This window comes from Penicillium paradoxum (genome assembly GCF_028828445.1).
Source record: "Penicillium paradoxum strain IBT 22861 chromosome Unknown utg000005l_segment0_segment0, whole genome shotgun sequence".
NCBI classification, from domain to species: domain Eukaryota; kingdom Fungi; phylum Ascomycota; class Eurotiomycetes; order Eurotiales; family Aspergillaceae; genus Penicillium; species Penicillium paradoxum.
In genome coordinates this window covers 3,796,137-3,809,079 of record NW_026643183.1, presented here as the reverse complement: position 1 = coordinate 3,809,079, position 12,943 = coordinate 3,796,137, and the positions used below count along the sequence as shown (strand labels likewise).

General features: G+C 46.8%; 6 protein-coding genes across 6 annotated transcripts; 4 read left to right on the top strand and 2 right to left on the bottom strand.

The window, feature by feature from the left end:
* Window positions 1-29: 29 nt before the first annotated feature.
* Window positions 30-2,830, top strand: N7457_006367 (putative DNA mismatch repair protein; the record flags this gene model as incomplete). The annotated part of the gene is made up of 3 exons (XM_057177411.1): window positions 30-436; window positions 490-884; window positions 942-2,830. 3 exons carry the CDS (start codon window positions 30-32, stop codon window positions 2,828-2,830), a joined length of 2,691 nt encoding a protein of 896 aa, XP_057031713.1.
* Window positions 2,831-3,140: 310 nt separating this feature from the next.
* On the top strand, window positions 3,141-4,237 carry N7457_006366 (DUF1295 domain protein; the record flags this gene model as incomplete). Its single annotated transcript, XM_057177410.1, has 2 exons — window positions 3,141-3,844; window positions 3,910-4,237. 2 exons carry the CDS (start codon window positions 3,141-3,143, stop codon window positions 4,235-4,237), a joined length of 1,032 nt encoding a protein of 343 aa, XP_057031712.1.
* A 1,092-nt stretch (window positions 4,238-5,329) lies between these two features.
* N7457_006365 (YchF/Obg family ATPase) lies at window positions 5,330-6,891 on the top strand (the record flags this gene model as incomplete). The annotated part of the gene is made up of 7 exons (XM_057177409.1): window positions 5,330-5,545; window positions 5,624-5,784; window positions 5,835-5,896; window positions 5,954-6,096; window positions 6,157-6,228; window positions 6,279-6,534; window positions 6,587-6,891. 7 exons carry the CDS (start codon window positions 5,330-5,332, stop codon window positions 6,889-6,891), a joined length of 1,215 nt encoding a protein of 404 aa, XP_057031711.1.
* A 1,074-nt stretch (window positions 6,892-7,965) lies between these two features.
* On the bottom strand, window positions 7,966-8,301 carry N7457_006364 (uncharacterized protein; the record flags this gene model as incomplete). The annotated part of the gene is made up of 2 exons (XM_057177408.1): window positions 7,966-8,095; window positions 8,159-8,301. The coding sequence occupies 2 exons, from the start codon at window positions 8,299-8,301 to the stop codon at window positions 7,966-7,968; spliced, it is 273 nt and encodes a 90-aa protein (XP_057031710.1).
* Window positions 8,302-10,194: 1,893 nt separating this feature from the next.
* Window positions 10,195-11,408, top strand: N7457_006363 (serine/threonine-protein kinase; the record flags this gene model as incomplete). Its single annotated transcript, XM_057177407.1, has 3 exons — window positions 10,195-10,211; window positions 10,305-10,648; window positions 10,723-11,408. The coding sequence occupies 3 exons, from the start codon at window positions 10,195-10,197 to the stop codon at window positions 11,406-11,408; spliced, it is 1,047 nt and encodes a 348-aa protein (XP_057031709.1).
* A 104-nt stretch (window positions 11,409-11,512) lies between these two features.
* On the bottom strand, window positions 11,513-12,780 carry N7457_006362 (D-isomer specific 2-hydroxyacid dehydrogenase family protein; the record flags this gene model as incomplete). Its single annotated transcript, XM_057177406.1, has 4 exons — window positions 11,513-12,096; window positions 12,173-12,456; window positions 12,508-12,574; window positions 12,633-12,780. 4 exons carry the CDS (start codon window positions 12,778-12,780, stop codon window positions 11,513-11,515), a joined length of 1,083 nt encoding a protein of 360 aa, XP_057031708.1.
* Window positions 12,781-12,943: the final 163 nt, after the last annotated feature.

Genomic DNA, 12,943 nt, shown 5'->3' with positions numbered 1-12,943 from the left:
CAGTGAGCACCTAACGACAGGGGTGCAGGATGCCGATTGAGGCCCTTCCTGAGAGCACAAGCCGGGCTATTGGCTCCACATCGGCCATCTCCGATCCCTACTCGGTGGTCAAGGAACTCGTGGACAACGCCCTCGATGCATCAGCCACGTCTTTGCAGATTGAAATATCCCAGAATACTGTAGATGTCATACAGCTCAAAGACAACGGTCACGGTATCTCCCCAGAGGACCAGCAGCATGTTTGCAAACGTGCCTTTACCAGCAAAATTCAAACTTTAGACGATCTCAAAAATGTTGGTGGATCAACTCTGGGATTTCGTGGTGAAGCTCTGGCTAGTGTGGCTGAAATGTCGCGGATTCTTGCTGTTACCACCCGGGTAGAGTCCGAGATCGCTGGGGTATGTTTGAAGTACGGAAGAAATGGAGAGCTTACTGGGTATGTCTGCCACAGTGGTTGATCGTTATGTCTACGCTAAGATAATACCCCAGAACACAACGGACGTCCCACCCGGTGGGAACAACTGTCCGCATTACGGACTTTCTCAAACACATTCCTGTTCGGAGGCAGACTGCCTTGAAGGGTGCTACGAGAACTCTCACGAGAATTAAAAAGCTTCTTCAGGCCTATGCTATAGCTCAACCATCCAAGAGGCTCTCGCTCAAAGTACTGAAGGCAAAAAATGAAAACAGCAATTGGACCTATGCACCAAGCTCAAATCCATCGCTATCGGATGCAGCTCTCAAGGTAGCTGGCGCAGAGACATCTTCTTCATGTATCTTGAAGCAATCCTTGCCACAGAAAATAGATAACGCTGGAAATTTACAAGACTCATCTGACCAGAAAGAGTATCAAGCAATCGCGTTCCTTCCGAGAACAGAATTCGGTGAGCTGATCTAACTGTGTATGAACGTCTGGTGAATCTTGTTGCTAACTTTATTAGATGTCTCCAAGATCATCAATGCCGGTCAATATATCAGTGTGGATGGCCGCCCTCTCTCAAGCAACCGAGGGATTGGACACGATATCATCAAAGTTTTCAAAACATATATCCGTGGCGCCGCATCTAAAGGTGAATCATCTAGATCAGTCAATGATCCTTTTCTATGCTTACAAATTCGGTGTCCCCAAGGGACGTACGATGTCAATATCGAACCAGCCAAAGATGACCTCCTATTTGAAGATCGGGGGCTAGTCTTGGCCTTGGTGGAGAATTTGCTTCGCGACCACTACGGAGCACAAGAGAAAACGGAGAGGAGTGGTCCCAAAGGAGTTCAAGAGAATACCTTCAAATCGAAGAAAGCTGTACCTGGGTTTGAACTTTTGATGGCTGATAAATCAACTGTGAGACTTGCCACAGACCCTCAGGATTCTGAAAATCCTTTCAAGGACGCTACACCCTACACACCACTTTCACACAGACCGCTTCAGGGTAAATCTTTGTTTTTACCTGTGGATCATTCCGGAAATGATCTCGAAAGTCCCGATGAATCATCTACCGCCAGAACCAAGCGTTCCAGCTTCGCCAATCCGTGGTCGATCTCCAAAACCAATGCCTCGTTTCAAACTCCGCAGCGCAAAAGAAATTCGGTTAATGCAACAAGCCCGACAGCTCTATCTAGTGGCAGTCTACAGGGCCTGATTCGAAGGGAGAGTGAATCAAGAAGCCTCCAGCATTCCCCCAATATCTCAGATTTGACAAGTCCTCCTACTTCCCGACTTGCGTCTGGTTCACCAGTCAGGAACCGGCGACAGCAGCCGAGAACATCAGCCGAGTCCTCCCCTGAGAGTAATCGAATCTCGAGTGCCCGACGTGCCGAGAGAGAACGTGATCGCGATCGATATGGTAACGGAGCTCTTGACACTTGGTTTCAGAGAACCACACAAGTCTCGCTGCAGCAAATCCCCGTTGAGGGGGCAGCCACTCAAGATTTGAATGAGTCGTCTCTATCTGTTCTTGCTCAGAAACGTTTTGGGTCGTCTGCAAAGAGTTCATCGGCCAATGCGCATATCGACAGACAAAATGATGGCTGTTCAGACAGAGTATCACAGGATGATGTCCCTCTACAATCCTCCGATAATCTCCCGATATCCGACGAGCAAGAAGGTTATATTCCACGATCAATGGATAGTGGTCGAGGATTCCCAGTTCTTGAAAGATGGGCAGCTCAACTTCATGAAGACGGTGATCATGAAGAACCGTCTGATCTGGAGAGAGCATTAGACTTTGAAAGACGGAAGAAAGAGGCCATACAAAACCATCGCATACGATTCAAGAACCACGAAAAACCATCTGGACCACAGCCTAGTTCAGTCTCGCATTCACCTCATCGAAGTCGCTATCTTGCCGCAAAGGCTGCATTGACTTCGTCGCAAACTTCGATTAGAGAGCCAACTTCCACCACAGCTCTCTCCTCCCATGATCCACGTGCCTATCTCATTGGCCAGACAAGGGATCATTCTGTCGGCGAATCTTCAGCGATTGGCGAAAAGGCTCGGAAACCTCCCACTCACCGGCTCCCGTTCGAACGTATACCCGATGGCTCTAAGTTGCATGACCTTGCTATAACCTGCTCGGTTGACTTAGCGTCCAATTCCGACCTTTTCAAGCTGGATATTCCAGGTGATCTACCTGTCACAAGCGATAATCAAGTTACGGCCTTCTCCACATCTAATGTCAAAACATGTTTGCCGTTCTGGAATGAACGGTTGATGCTTATCATGGAACAGCATTATAAAAGCCATGAAATATCGAAGCCAATGAGCATTAGTATCGATCTTGAGGCCAATATCTCTCGGCATTTGAAGGATCTCGATGCAAATGAAAACTAGCAGCCAGATTCTGTCACAATTGTTCTCATTCATTCCCAATATTCTATTGCCTACATCAATATTTGGTCGCATATTATACCCATCCTATATATTATAGCACAACTACTTACATTCCATTCCATTATTATTCTTTTACAAATCGGAATGATGTCCATTAACCAGACCCAAAACCTGCTCGGCACCTCGGGATGCCCACTTACCGTTACCTAATCTTGACATCAACAGCATCAGCAAGCTATAAAACAGCAGAAAGGTCACAATTTATCGTTATCCTAGGTTAGATCCTCAATAACCCAAATAATGTCCTAATATGGCATTTCTCATTCCTCCATCAACCCTGGAAAGTCAGTCTACTAGCTCTCTTCACTCCCCACCCCTCCAAAACAAAATGACACCCAGTGACGTAGGAATCTTCAAATCAACCCTTTTGCCCTCATTCGGACTCTATTCGACGCTCTCACTGGCAACATACGTTGCAGCCGAAGCAACCGACCGAGTCGAACTGAAAGACTGGCTTTGGCCATCCGCACAAGTTCTCAATGCCTGGTGGAGCGCCATCGGCCAACCAATGTGCAAAGACAACATCTCACTCGGAACCGCCTGGGATGCTCTCCCATGGACAGAACGAGTCCTTCTCAGCTGCGTAACTATATGGGGTACACGACTGTTCGCGCGGATCGCAGCGCGGTCTCTATCCCGCGGCCAAGACGATTCGCGATACGACGCAGTGAAAAAGGAGCCTGGTTTTTGGACAACTGCAGCTTTGAAGATCTTTTTGCCTGAAGCTCTTATTTTGAGTGTTATCTCTTTGCCGTTTACGGTTCCATTTACTGTGGGTGGAACTGCTCTCCGGATGGATGATGAAGCGGTGGATCTGGTGCGGGCGCTTGGCGTTGCAGTTTTTGGGGCCGGCTTTGCGATGGAGGTCATGGCTGATACGCAGCTTGGATTGCATCGGCAGGAACGGACGGATTTGTGTAGGCATGGGATTTGGGGATTGGTGCGCCATCCGAAGTAAGTTTTGTGGAGAGATATATATCTCGGTCTATATTATGCGGTATCGGCTAACGAACCTCCAGTTATCTCGGAGACACCCTTGTCCACTGCTCCTTTGCTTTGCTCAACATCGCTGGCTTATTTAATCCCGCTGTGCTACTGGGTCCTCTGGCGAACTATCTATTCCTGCGGGTTGTAGGGGGCGACAAGCAGACTGAAGCTAGCCAAGAAGAGCGCTACAAGTCCGAGGACCCACATAAGTATGCGCAACTGCGACAATGGCAGAAAGAAAAGAACAGTTTCTGGCCTCAGCTACGAGACTTGTTAAATCCATGGGTAATGGCGGTTGCCGGGTGTGGGTTTATTGCTGTGGCGATTGAGGAAGGATTTCGAGGTGCTTATGATATGTAGGAGAACTGTGGAAATATAACTGTCTTTCTTGGACATTTACCTAATCCCAACCCATTTTCAGGTTGAAAAATAAGAACCTGAGCATACCACAATTAAAATGTTTAAATTATGTATCTTTTACTCGACTGTCTGTATTTTGTTTCTCCGCTTATGATGTTCAGATTGAATGATCTGTCATCAAATCAGCCCGCTTGGCGCAGTGGTAGTCGCGCATCACTTGTATACTATTACAAAGATCATGATGAGGTCCCTGGTTCAATCCCGGGAGTGGGCTTTTCTTTTTTGTCCTTTTTTTTTTTCTTCACTTCCATTTTCTTTTTCAATAGCAAAAAACAAAGAAATAATGTGGTTTTTTCTCCCAACGAATTTTTCCACTACTATTGGCATTTTCATGTCTCATATGATCATTCCGTTTGGACAAAACCTTGATAGGTAGGTGTTTATAAGCCAGGCATGTAGTATCTATCATATTGATGCAAACTGAAGTGGCATGGATAATATGGAATATCTAATATTTGAGTGCTGAGATGAACAGATGACCTGCAAATCTAACTAACTAAGCTCAAATCCTTTCTATTTCGATGTGCAACCAGGCCATGTACGGGTCAAGATACCATCCTTCAATCAGTAGAAATGGATCGAACCAGCTTTTGATCAGCGCTTTAAAGGTGCACTGCGACGCCGATGAACTGCGACTTTCAGAGATGCCTTGAGAAAGGTCTGATGGAAATAGTCATGATAGGGACTGATAGTTTGTCTCTCAATGTAGGATATGAATGTATACTATATCATAACGCTAATTGGCGGTAGATCAGGTGCCGCACATGGCCAACCCTTAACGCCATTTGAGTATAACTTCCAAGACAACCTTCCTCCAACGACAGTAGCTATAATTCTAAAGCGGAGAAGCGAGTAAAAACCGACCAGATAGAATGAAACCACCGCACAGGGGTGTAATTGGCTTATGGCTCCCTACCCCACTATCAGGCAATAAAATCCTTCATTAAAAAAAAAGAAAGAAAAAAAAAGCCTAAAAAAACTTGAAGCAAGCACATCAGTATTTGAAAATCAAATAGCTATACATACTCCACTATGGCACCAAAGAAAGCACCAGAAGCGCCGACGAACAATGTCGTTGCCTTTGGGCGCGTCAAGGCCAACCTTAAGATGGGTTGTGTTGGCCTGCCAAACGTGGGCAAGAGTTCGTTGTTTAACCTCATGACGGAACAGAGCGCTGCGGCAGAAAATTACCCATTCTGCACCATCGAGCCAAATGAAGCGCGCTGCGTTGTTCCTGATCCACGATATGTATGTTCTTCCCCTTTTTACCATTTCTGGGGCGGTAATTCCCACGTGATGGATCTGACCCTAGCTTATCCGAGATAGGACTTCCTGTGCAAAGTCTGGAACCCGCCGAGTAAATACCCGGCCTATCTGCAGGTCACGGATATTGCGGGATTGATCAAGGGAGCAAGTGAGGGAGCCGGATTGGGAAATGCCTTCTTGAGTCATATCCAGGCTGTGGATGGCATGTACCACGTTGTCCGGTACGTTAATTGCGGAAATGTAAACGAAGCAGCGACTTACTATTGCACAGGGCGTTTGATAACGATGAGGTTCTTCACGTGGATGACTCTGTTGATCCTGTCCGTGACTTAGGTAAACAACCCCCCGCATGACACAGGAAGAATAGATGCTGATGGTGCTGCGGTGAAGATACAATTCAGAGCGAGTTGTGTAAGAAGGATTTGGATATTCTTGCCAAAGCCAAGGTTGCCGAAGAGGCAATTGTGCGCAAGGCTGGAGGCAAATTCAAGATGTTGCCGTTGTTCGACGAGACGACTGCTAAAATCCAGGCGGTATGCCATATCTCGCAATCTCTCTTTGAAGACATGTGTAGTTTGCTGACTCCCTCATAGCTCCTAGAGCAGGATAAGCCTGTGAGAGATGGAGAATGGACAACTCCGGAAATTGAGTTGATTAACGAGAAGGTTTGTCTAGGCTATTATGATACTGAAGACATAAGGCTGACAATATCAAGTTGCGTCTCATCACTACTAAGCCGGTGATTTACCTCATCAACCTCACAATGAAGGATTACCTCCGCCAAAAGTGCAAATACCTGCCCAAGATCGCGGAGTGGGTAAAGGCTCACGGTGGCCAAGGCACTGATATCATTCCCTTCTCCGTCGAGTTTGAGGAGAAGCTGTGGTCCCTGAGGGATGACAAGCCAGCGCTTGAGGCCTTCATGGCCGATATCAAGGTCCCGAGCCGCTTGGGAAAGATCACCACCGAAGGTATATGTCCCCAATAGTCGCCCCACGTAACACACACTAACAGTCATGGCAGGCTTCACTAAGCTGGGATTGCAGTACTACTTTACTGCCGGCGAGAAGGAGATCCGCTGCTGGCCGATCAAGCGGGGTACCCTCGCTCCACAAGCAGCTGGTGTCATTCACGGCGACTTTGAGCGCGGTTTCATCAAGGCCGAAGTTGTGGCGTACCAGGACTTCCATGATCTCTGCAACGGCGAGAAGTCGATGGCGCCAATCAAGTCTGCTGGTAAGTACAAGCAGGAGGGCAAGACTTATGTTGTCCAAGATGGCGACATTATTCACTTCCAGTTCAATGTTGCACCGCCAAAGAAGAAGTAAGAACTCCTCAGAGCAGCGAGAGACCAACCAGTCCTGTACTTGAGAACATATCGTTTCCCAAGGCCGTCGTATCATTACACGGAAATGGTATGTTCATCCATGGGTGTAGATAGGGCAAGATTATCTGATCGATTTGGTATTAAAAATTTAGAGAAAATGCATTAAGATAATCGTCTGAATAAAGAGACTTCTTAGAGACTGATTCAAATTTATGTTCAATAAAAACGATAAATCAATATGTTGAGGCTACTAGGGAAGAGAGAGAAGAAGAAGGAGAAAGTTCTTACTCTTCTATCTCTGGGACAGCTAGGGGCTTTATAGCCTTCAAGCTAGCAAACAAGTACCAAAGGGCATAGTCTGCACAAAGAGAGTCCTAGCGAAACAGGCACTGGGGAGGCATCTCGACACAATCATAGCTACCGAGATATAATCCCACTACTCCAAGGTTGGAGGTTGGGACCACAGTGGCTTTGTGTATAACCTTGACGATATAACAATATTCGCGAAAATTACGTCTTCTCTCGTAATCATAATGTACATGAACTTTCTTTGAAATTTGCGAGGAGCTGGTTGTTTGGATGGTCATATGACCATCCTCTGTTTGTCTCCCTGATCTCCTTCTAGTCTTCCTCCTTCTTCCATAGCTCATCATCCAGAGAGTGTGTTTTCCTTGATCTGCCTTTCCAGTGTATATCTCTTCCACTGGTTTCATCTACCCGCATGAAATTCTGTTGGGAGATGAGATGACCATGGCTTCCACTGTATCCAGCACTGCATCTTTCCTTCCTCCTTTCCCTATCCATCCAATATCTAATAGCAGTTAGCTAATCTATACTGTAGTACTATCCACTCCTTCTCTTCCTAGAATCTCTCTACCTCCCAAGCTTTGGGAATTCGTTCAATAAAGATAAGATCTTAGCACGTACAAAAGCAATATGTAATGGTATTGATGTAATCAAGTTTGGTCGATGGTCTTTCGGGGTTACCCTGGACCCGAGAATCTCTTAACAAAAAAGATAGCTTCCGAGTTTGATCCCAGACTGGCCAACTCCTTGATACGAAATTTGTCATGAATTAACATGCCTTCCCATCTCTATTGATGTGCTTAGTCGTGATATGATTTCCGTTGGGACCCTTCAGATCGACCGTGAGATGATCCGGTGCGTTGGGGTCAGTACCACCCTTATGCCAAGTCGTCAGTCCTCTTTTCGATTGTTAGCTGCAAGTTAAAAAGAGGAAGAAATGGAACTAATGGAGATTCACATACGCAGGACTTGGAGCTGCTCTCATCTCTGCGAAGGCAATATCCCGGCTGTCCGTCGTGGTGTAATCCATCACTGCTTGATCTGCTGAAGGGGTTCGTTGAAGCGATACTGGATAGATGATATCGGTAGCCTTTGAGATGGCCATAGTTCAGAAAGATATTCAAATATCTCAAAAAGTAGGAAAGATTGAATATCAAACAGCCTATCTCCAAAAGTATTGAGAGACTTGTCTGAAGCACTAGGATAGTGTGTATGGATGAGAGTGTAGTGTTACCGGATCGAACCAGATATTCCGGATCAAATTTGCAGAGCGGATAACTTGAATTGGGAAAGTCGTTTGATCGGTCTAGCTTCGAGGAATCGAACTCATATTTATATGATGTCTTACCCCTCATTTATGCCTTCTAGAGGCAAGAGCCGCAATTCTATCTATCCCCATGTAATATGATGAGTTGGCAACATGCAGTCATACGGGCAAAGTTACGCTATCAGAAATTGAATGCTATACGGGGTATATGGAATGCAGTATATCGTACTGGGCGCTAAAATTCAACACGGGATGCGTGGGCTCCCAGGTAGGCATAGGGTTGATCGCTGGAAGGGCGGATAATTAAGAAAGATCTTGACTATTTGCACATTTAACGCCCAAGGAGAGAATGAAGGAAAACGTCTATATCTGAGCTGTACCATGGGGGTCGGATTTTGTGTTATCAAAGATTACCATCATTTATCAGCCTTTGATTCGGCTAGGAGATACAAGTTGCCTAAAATAGGCAACGAGGGGTCGACTGAAAATAACTCAGGAAAGGATACTCCGTACTCTGAAATGAAAGAGTGGGGTAGGCAGGGATTAAGCAAACATTTGACTGGGGTTATCTTTATCCTTATTCGTTTCAATATTTGGAAGAGGTACTCGGGAAATATGAGGCTCTGGGCTTGATCCTCGCTATAGGCAAACGTCAGCCAGCGCTAGTGGTGTCTGAAACTACCCTCCTATGTACATGGGGATTTAAGCAGATAGAGTACTCCGTATGTATGTCTCACTCTACGTATGCAGCGCCTCACTTTGATAGTACATACTTGATATTTCATGTAGGCAGCCGTTCTGCAACCCTCTGGGCAGACTCTGGCCCACTAATAAAAGACTAAGAATTATTTTGAATTGATGTACCCCGCACAGAGCATGCCTGTTAACGCTAGATAAGTGTCCTCATTTCGTTAGGCTGAGAGGACCAATGAACGAATCCAATTACCTACATGTACGAGGTGATTCGTAATTGGTCCACGATACTAGCGGCATCCATGGATGTTTGGTCGTAAGTGGGACACGCTCAATACATATCGAATGAGCAACATGGAATATGTGAACCTTCTAAGGTTGTATTCTATCCATCCATAGATATCAGAGAGACATATGAAGTGCTTGTATGTAGCTAGGCAAGTATTTCCCCAGGAGTCAGGACCATAGGAAAGCCCTCTATATCCTTATCCGCCGACTTGTTTGATTTTATTTTTTCTCTCTCGTGTTTTAAGGTTTGAAAATATGGAGCACCTATCACCTAGGTAGGGACCTCCAACCGCCTAACCCTACTGTACTTACTTCGTTAGTTCATACATACTCCGTATATGTACTCCGTACATGGGTACTGGGTACTTCTCAACTGTGATCAGATCGCCGACTTGACCGCCTGCCCGAAAACACACGCTAGCCTCATTTGGATGAACCGAATCCAATTCCAATAACAATTCCCCCTTGAGAAGGCATACAAGTGCTGGAACCTTTGTCTACTTTCCTATTTACGTTGCTCTATCTGGCGACTGGGATTGAATTTCTGTCGGGTTGTGACTTGTTCTCTCTCCATAACTACGACTATTGCAAAACATCGATTGAGTTACGACGGCCAATCCTCTAAGATGTCTAATGAGACCAGGAGCAATATCGAAGAAGGCCCGGAAGTGTATCGACCGGGAGGGTTTCACCCTGTTTATATCGGTGATGTGTTCAAAGAACGGTACCAAGTTCTCAACAAGATTGGATATGGAGTCTATTCGACAGTATGGCTTGTACGAGACCTGCAGCCGACACAGTGAGTGAACAGATATAAGAACTTGTCAAAATATCTGGGTCGAGATAACTGATCCCAGCAGGCCTGGCAGCGAGAATGAATTTCGAGCTCTGAAAGTGCTCAGCGCCGAATGCTATGATGGATCACAGACCCCCATCTTCGAGCGAGAGATCTTGACTCATCTCCGGGAAGGGGATCGGGATCAATTGGGCTACGACCAAATTTGCCATCTGCTGGATGATTTTGAGCATTGTGGACCTAACGGAACCCACGTCTGCTTTGTCTTTGAGCTGATGGGTGAGACATTACGAAGCTTTGGCGCTTGGTTCATCGAAAGTAGACTGCCAAACCCCGTGATAAGAAAATTTACTATTCAACTCTTATTGGCGCTTGATTATGCTCACGACCATAATGTGGTCCATACAGGTGTGATATACTCTTCTATGCTTTGGGGCAATTCATAGGTAGCTTGTGCTAATATGTTTCTTATTTACTATCAGATATTAAGCCAGACAACATTTTCGTCAAGTTCAGGGATTTTTCCCTCATAGAGTCCGGCTATCTGAAGGATGTTGGTATACCGCAACAAGACAGATCGGAGGAACAGTACAAAGTCATTATCTCAACACCCTTGCGTCGCTATTACTTCAAGGAGGCCGATAGTAGACGCGTTGCTGAATTTGACATCACCCTTGGAGACTGGGGCGTCTCGAGCTGGATAGACCGCCATCTCAGTGAAAACATCCAGCCCGTCGCACTACGATCTCCCGAAGTCTTGATCAAGGCGCCGTGGGACGCGAGCACGGACTGGTGGAACCTCGGATGCATTCTTCTCGAACTCTTCCGAGCAGTTCGCATGTTCAGCGGATTGGTCCCACCAGACGGTCATTACGAGGTCAGGCAACATTTGGCGGAGATTGTGAATCTCTTTGGGCCTTTCCCCAAGGATCTCTTGGAGAGAGGGGACGAGAAGCTTATTCGGGACCTCTTCGACGAGGATGGTATGATCAAGGACTCGCTGCCGATGGATCGGCCGGAGCTGGCATCAGAAGCATTCATGCCAGGTCTGGATCAAAGTGTCAGAGATGAATTCGCCTCGTTTTTACACGCGATGATGAAGATTAATCCCACTGATCGGATTTCGGCCGAGGATCTTCTGAGACACCCTTGGTTAGGGGCACTCTAGTAGTAAGATTATTTCATAACCTTCTAGTAAAAGATGAATGAAAGATATTCAATGCTTGTCCGACGTCGTGATCTAAATGGTAGCTGTAACTATATATGCAAAATTTAGTATCCCTTACTCCGCCTGTAAGCATTGATCAACGGCTCATCTCTAGCAAGGCGCCCTAGGTTTTCCCTAAGGATATCAAAAGACCGTGGCAGATACTCCACTCCAAGAGCGCTGACATGGGGGCTGATCTGGACATTCGGCGCATCCCAGAGGGGATCATCCGCAGGAAGAGGTTCGGGATCAGCGACATCGAGGGCAGCTCCACCCAAAAGTCCAGACTTGAGGGCATCGACCAACGCCTCCTGATCGATGACCTTTCCACGCGCAATATTGGTCACGTAAGGCTTGCTCGCATGATGGTGGCAGTTCTCAGACAAGATGGCGAATTCCTCAGCGGCGAGGAGACCAGTTGTTTGCGGTGTCAAGGGCAGTGAGATTACTAGATGGTCTAGCCCAAGAGCTAAGAAAGCATGGATAGATTCTCGATCTGTACCATGGTGCCAAGAAGCTGGGATCGAGCCATCTGGATCGCCAGTTCCTGGCACGATATAGCGGGTGTCATGGCGGGATTCGGGCGTTGGGCGTGGGGAGGCCGTGTGGGCGTGGACGGTCATACCCAATGCCTGCGAGACGCGGGCGACTATTGGTGTTCAGCTTGAAGTCTCATTCATTATAAAGCTTTCAGTCCGGGGGCATCCAGTGAAGGTGAAACGTACTTTGCCGCCCGATACTTCCGTATCCCAGGATACCAACCTTCTTTCCCACCTGGTCATGCATACCTCGCATATACGCAGTCTTATTGTCCCATCGGTGCGCCTTCTGTGCCTCGTACGTCTGAACGTATTTACGGGACGCAACCAGCCAGTTCATCACGGTCCATTCGGCAATCGGAGGACCGTGAATACCCGAGCTTGTAGTAATAAGGATATCACTATCCCGCAGGACCGGGTGGGACAACAGGTGATCCAGCCCAGCTGAGACTGTGTGGATCAATTTGAGGCTATTATGGAACGGTCAGTACGCAGAAAATCGAGGTGTAGTGGGACCCTACTTCTTTGCGTCTTTGAGATCAGGAAGATCCGTGAAAGTGACGAGAACGGTCGCATTCTGGTATAATTCTGCAAATTTCTATTAAGCTTCAATAATTTCAAATACCAGAGCGTGGTGTTGACCGACCAGCTGGCACAGGGACATTATCTTGAGATTGATAAATAGTGACCTCGGCATCAGAGAATTTGCGTCGGACATGCTCCTCCAGCGACGCTGGAAATTTCTGGAAGAAAACAATGAGCACCCGCTCTAGCGACAGTCCTGCATCACCCATGATGATGTGGAGCTACTTTTGAAGGTGTGTGCTGGGCTCAAGGATGCTGAGGGTTTAAGTGAGAAATTGTCAATCGGAGGGCGCGCGGATAACGATTTGTCTCCAGTTTCCCCACCTCAGTGGGTTTAAGGCGGTTTGGTATCATGACGTGCAACACGGTGTT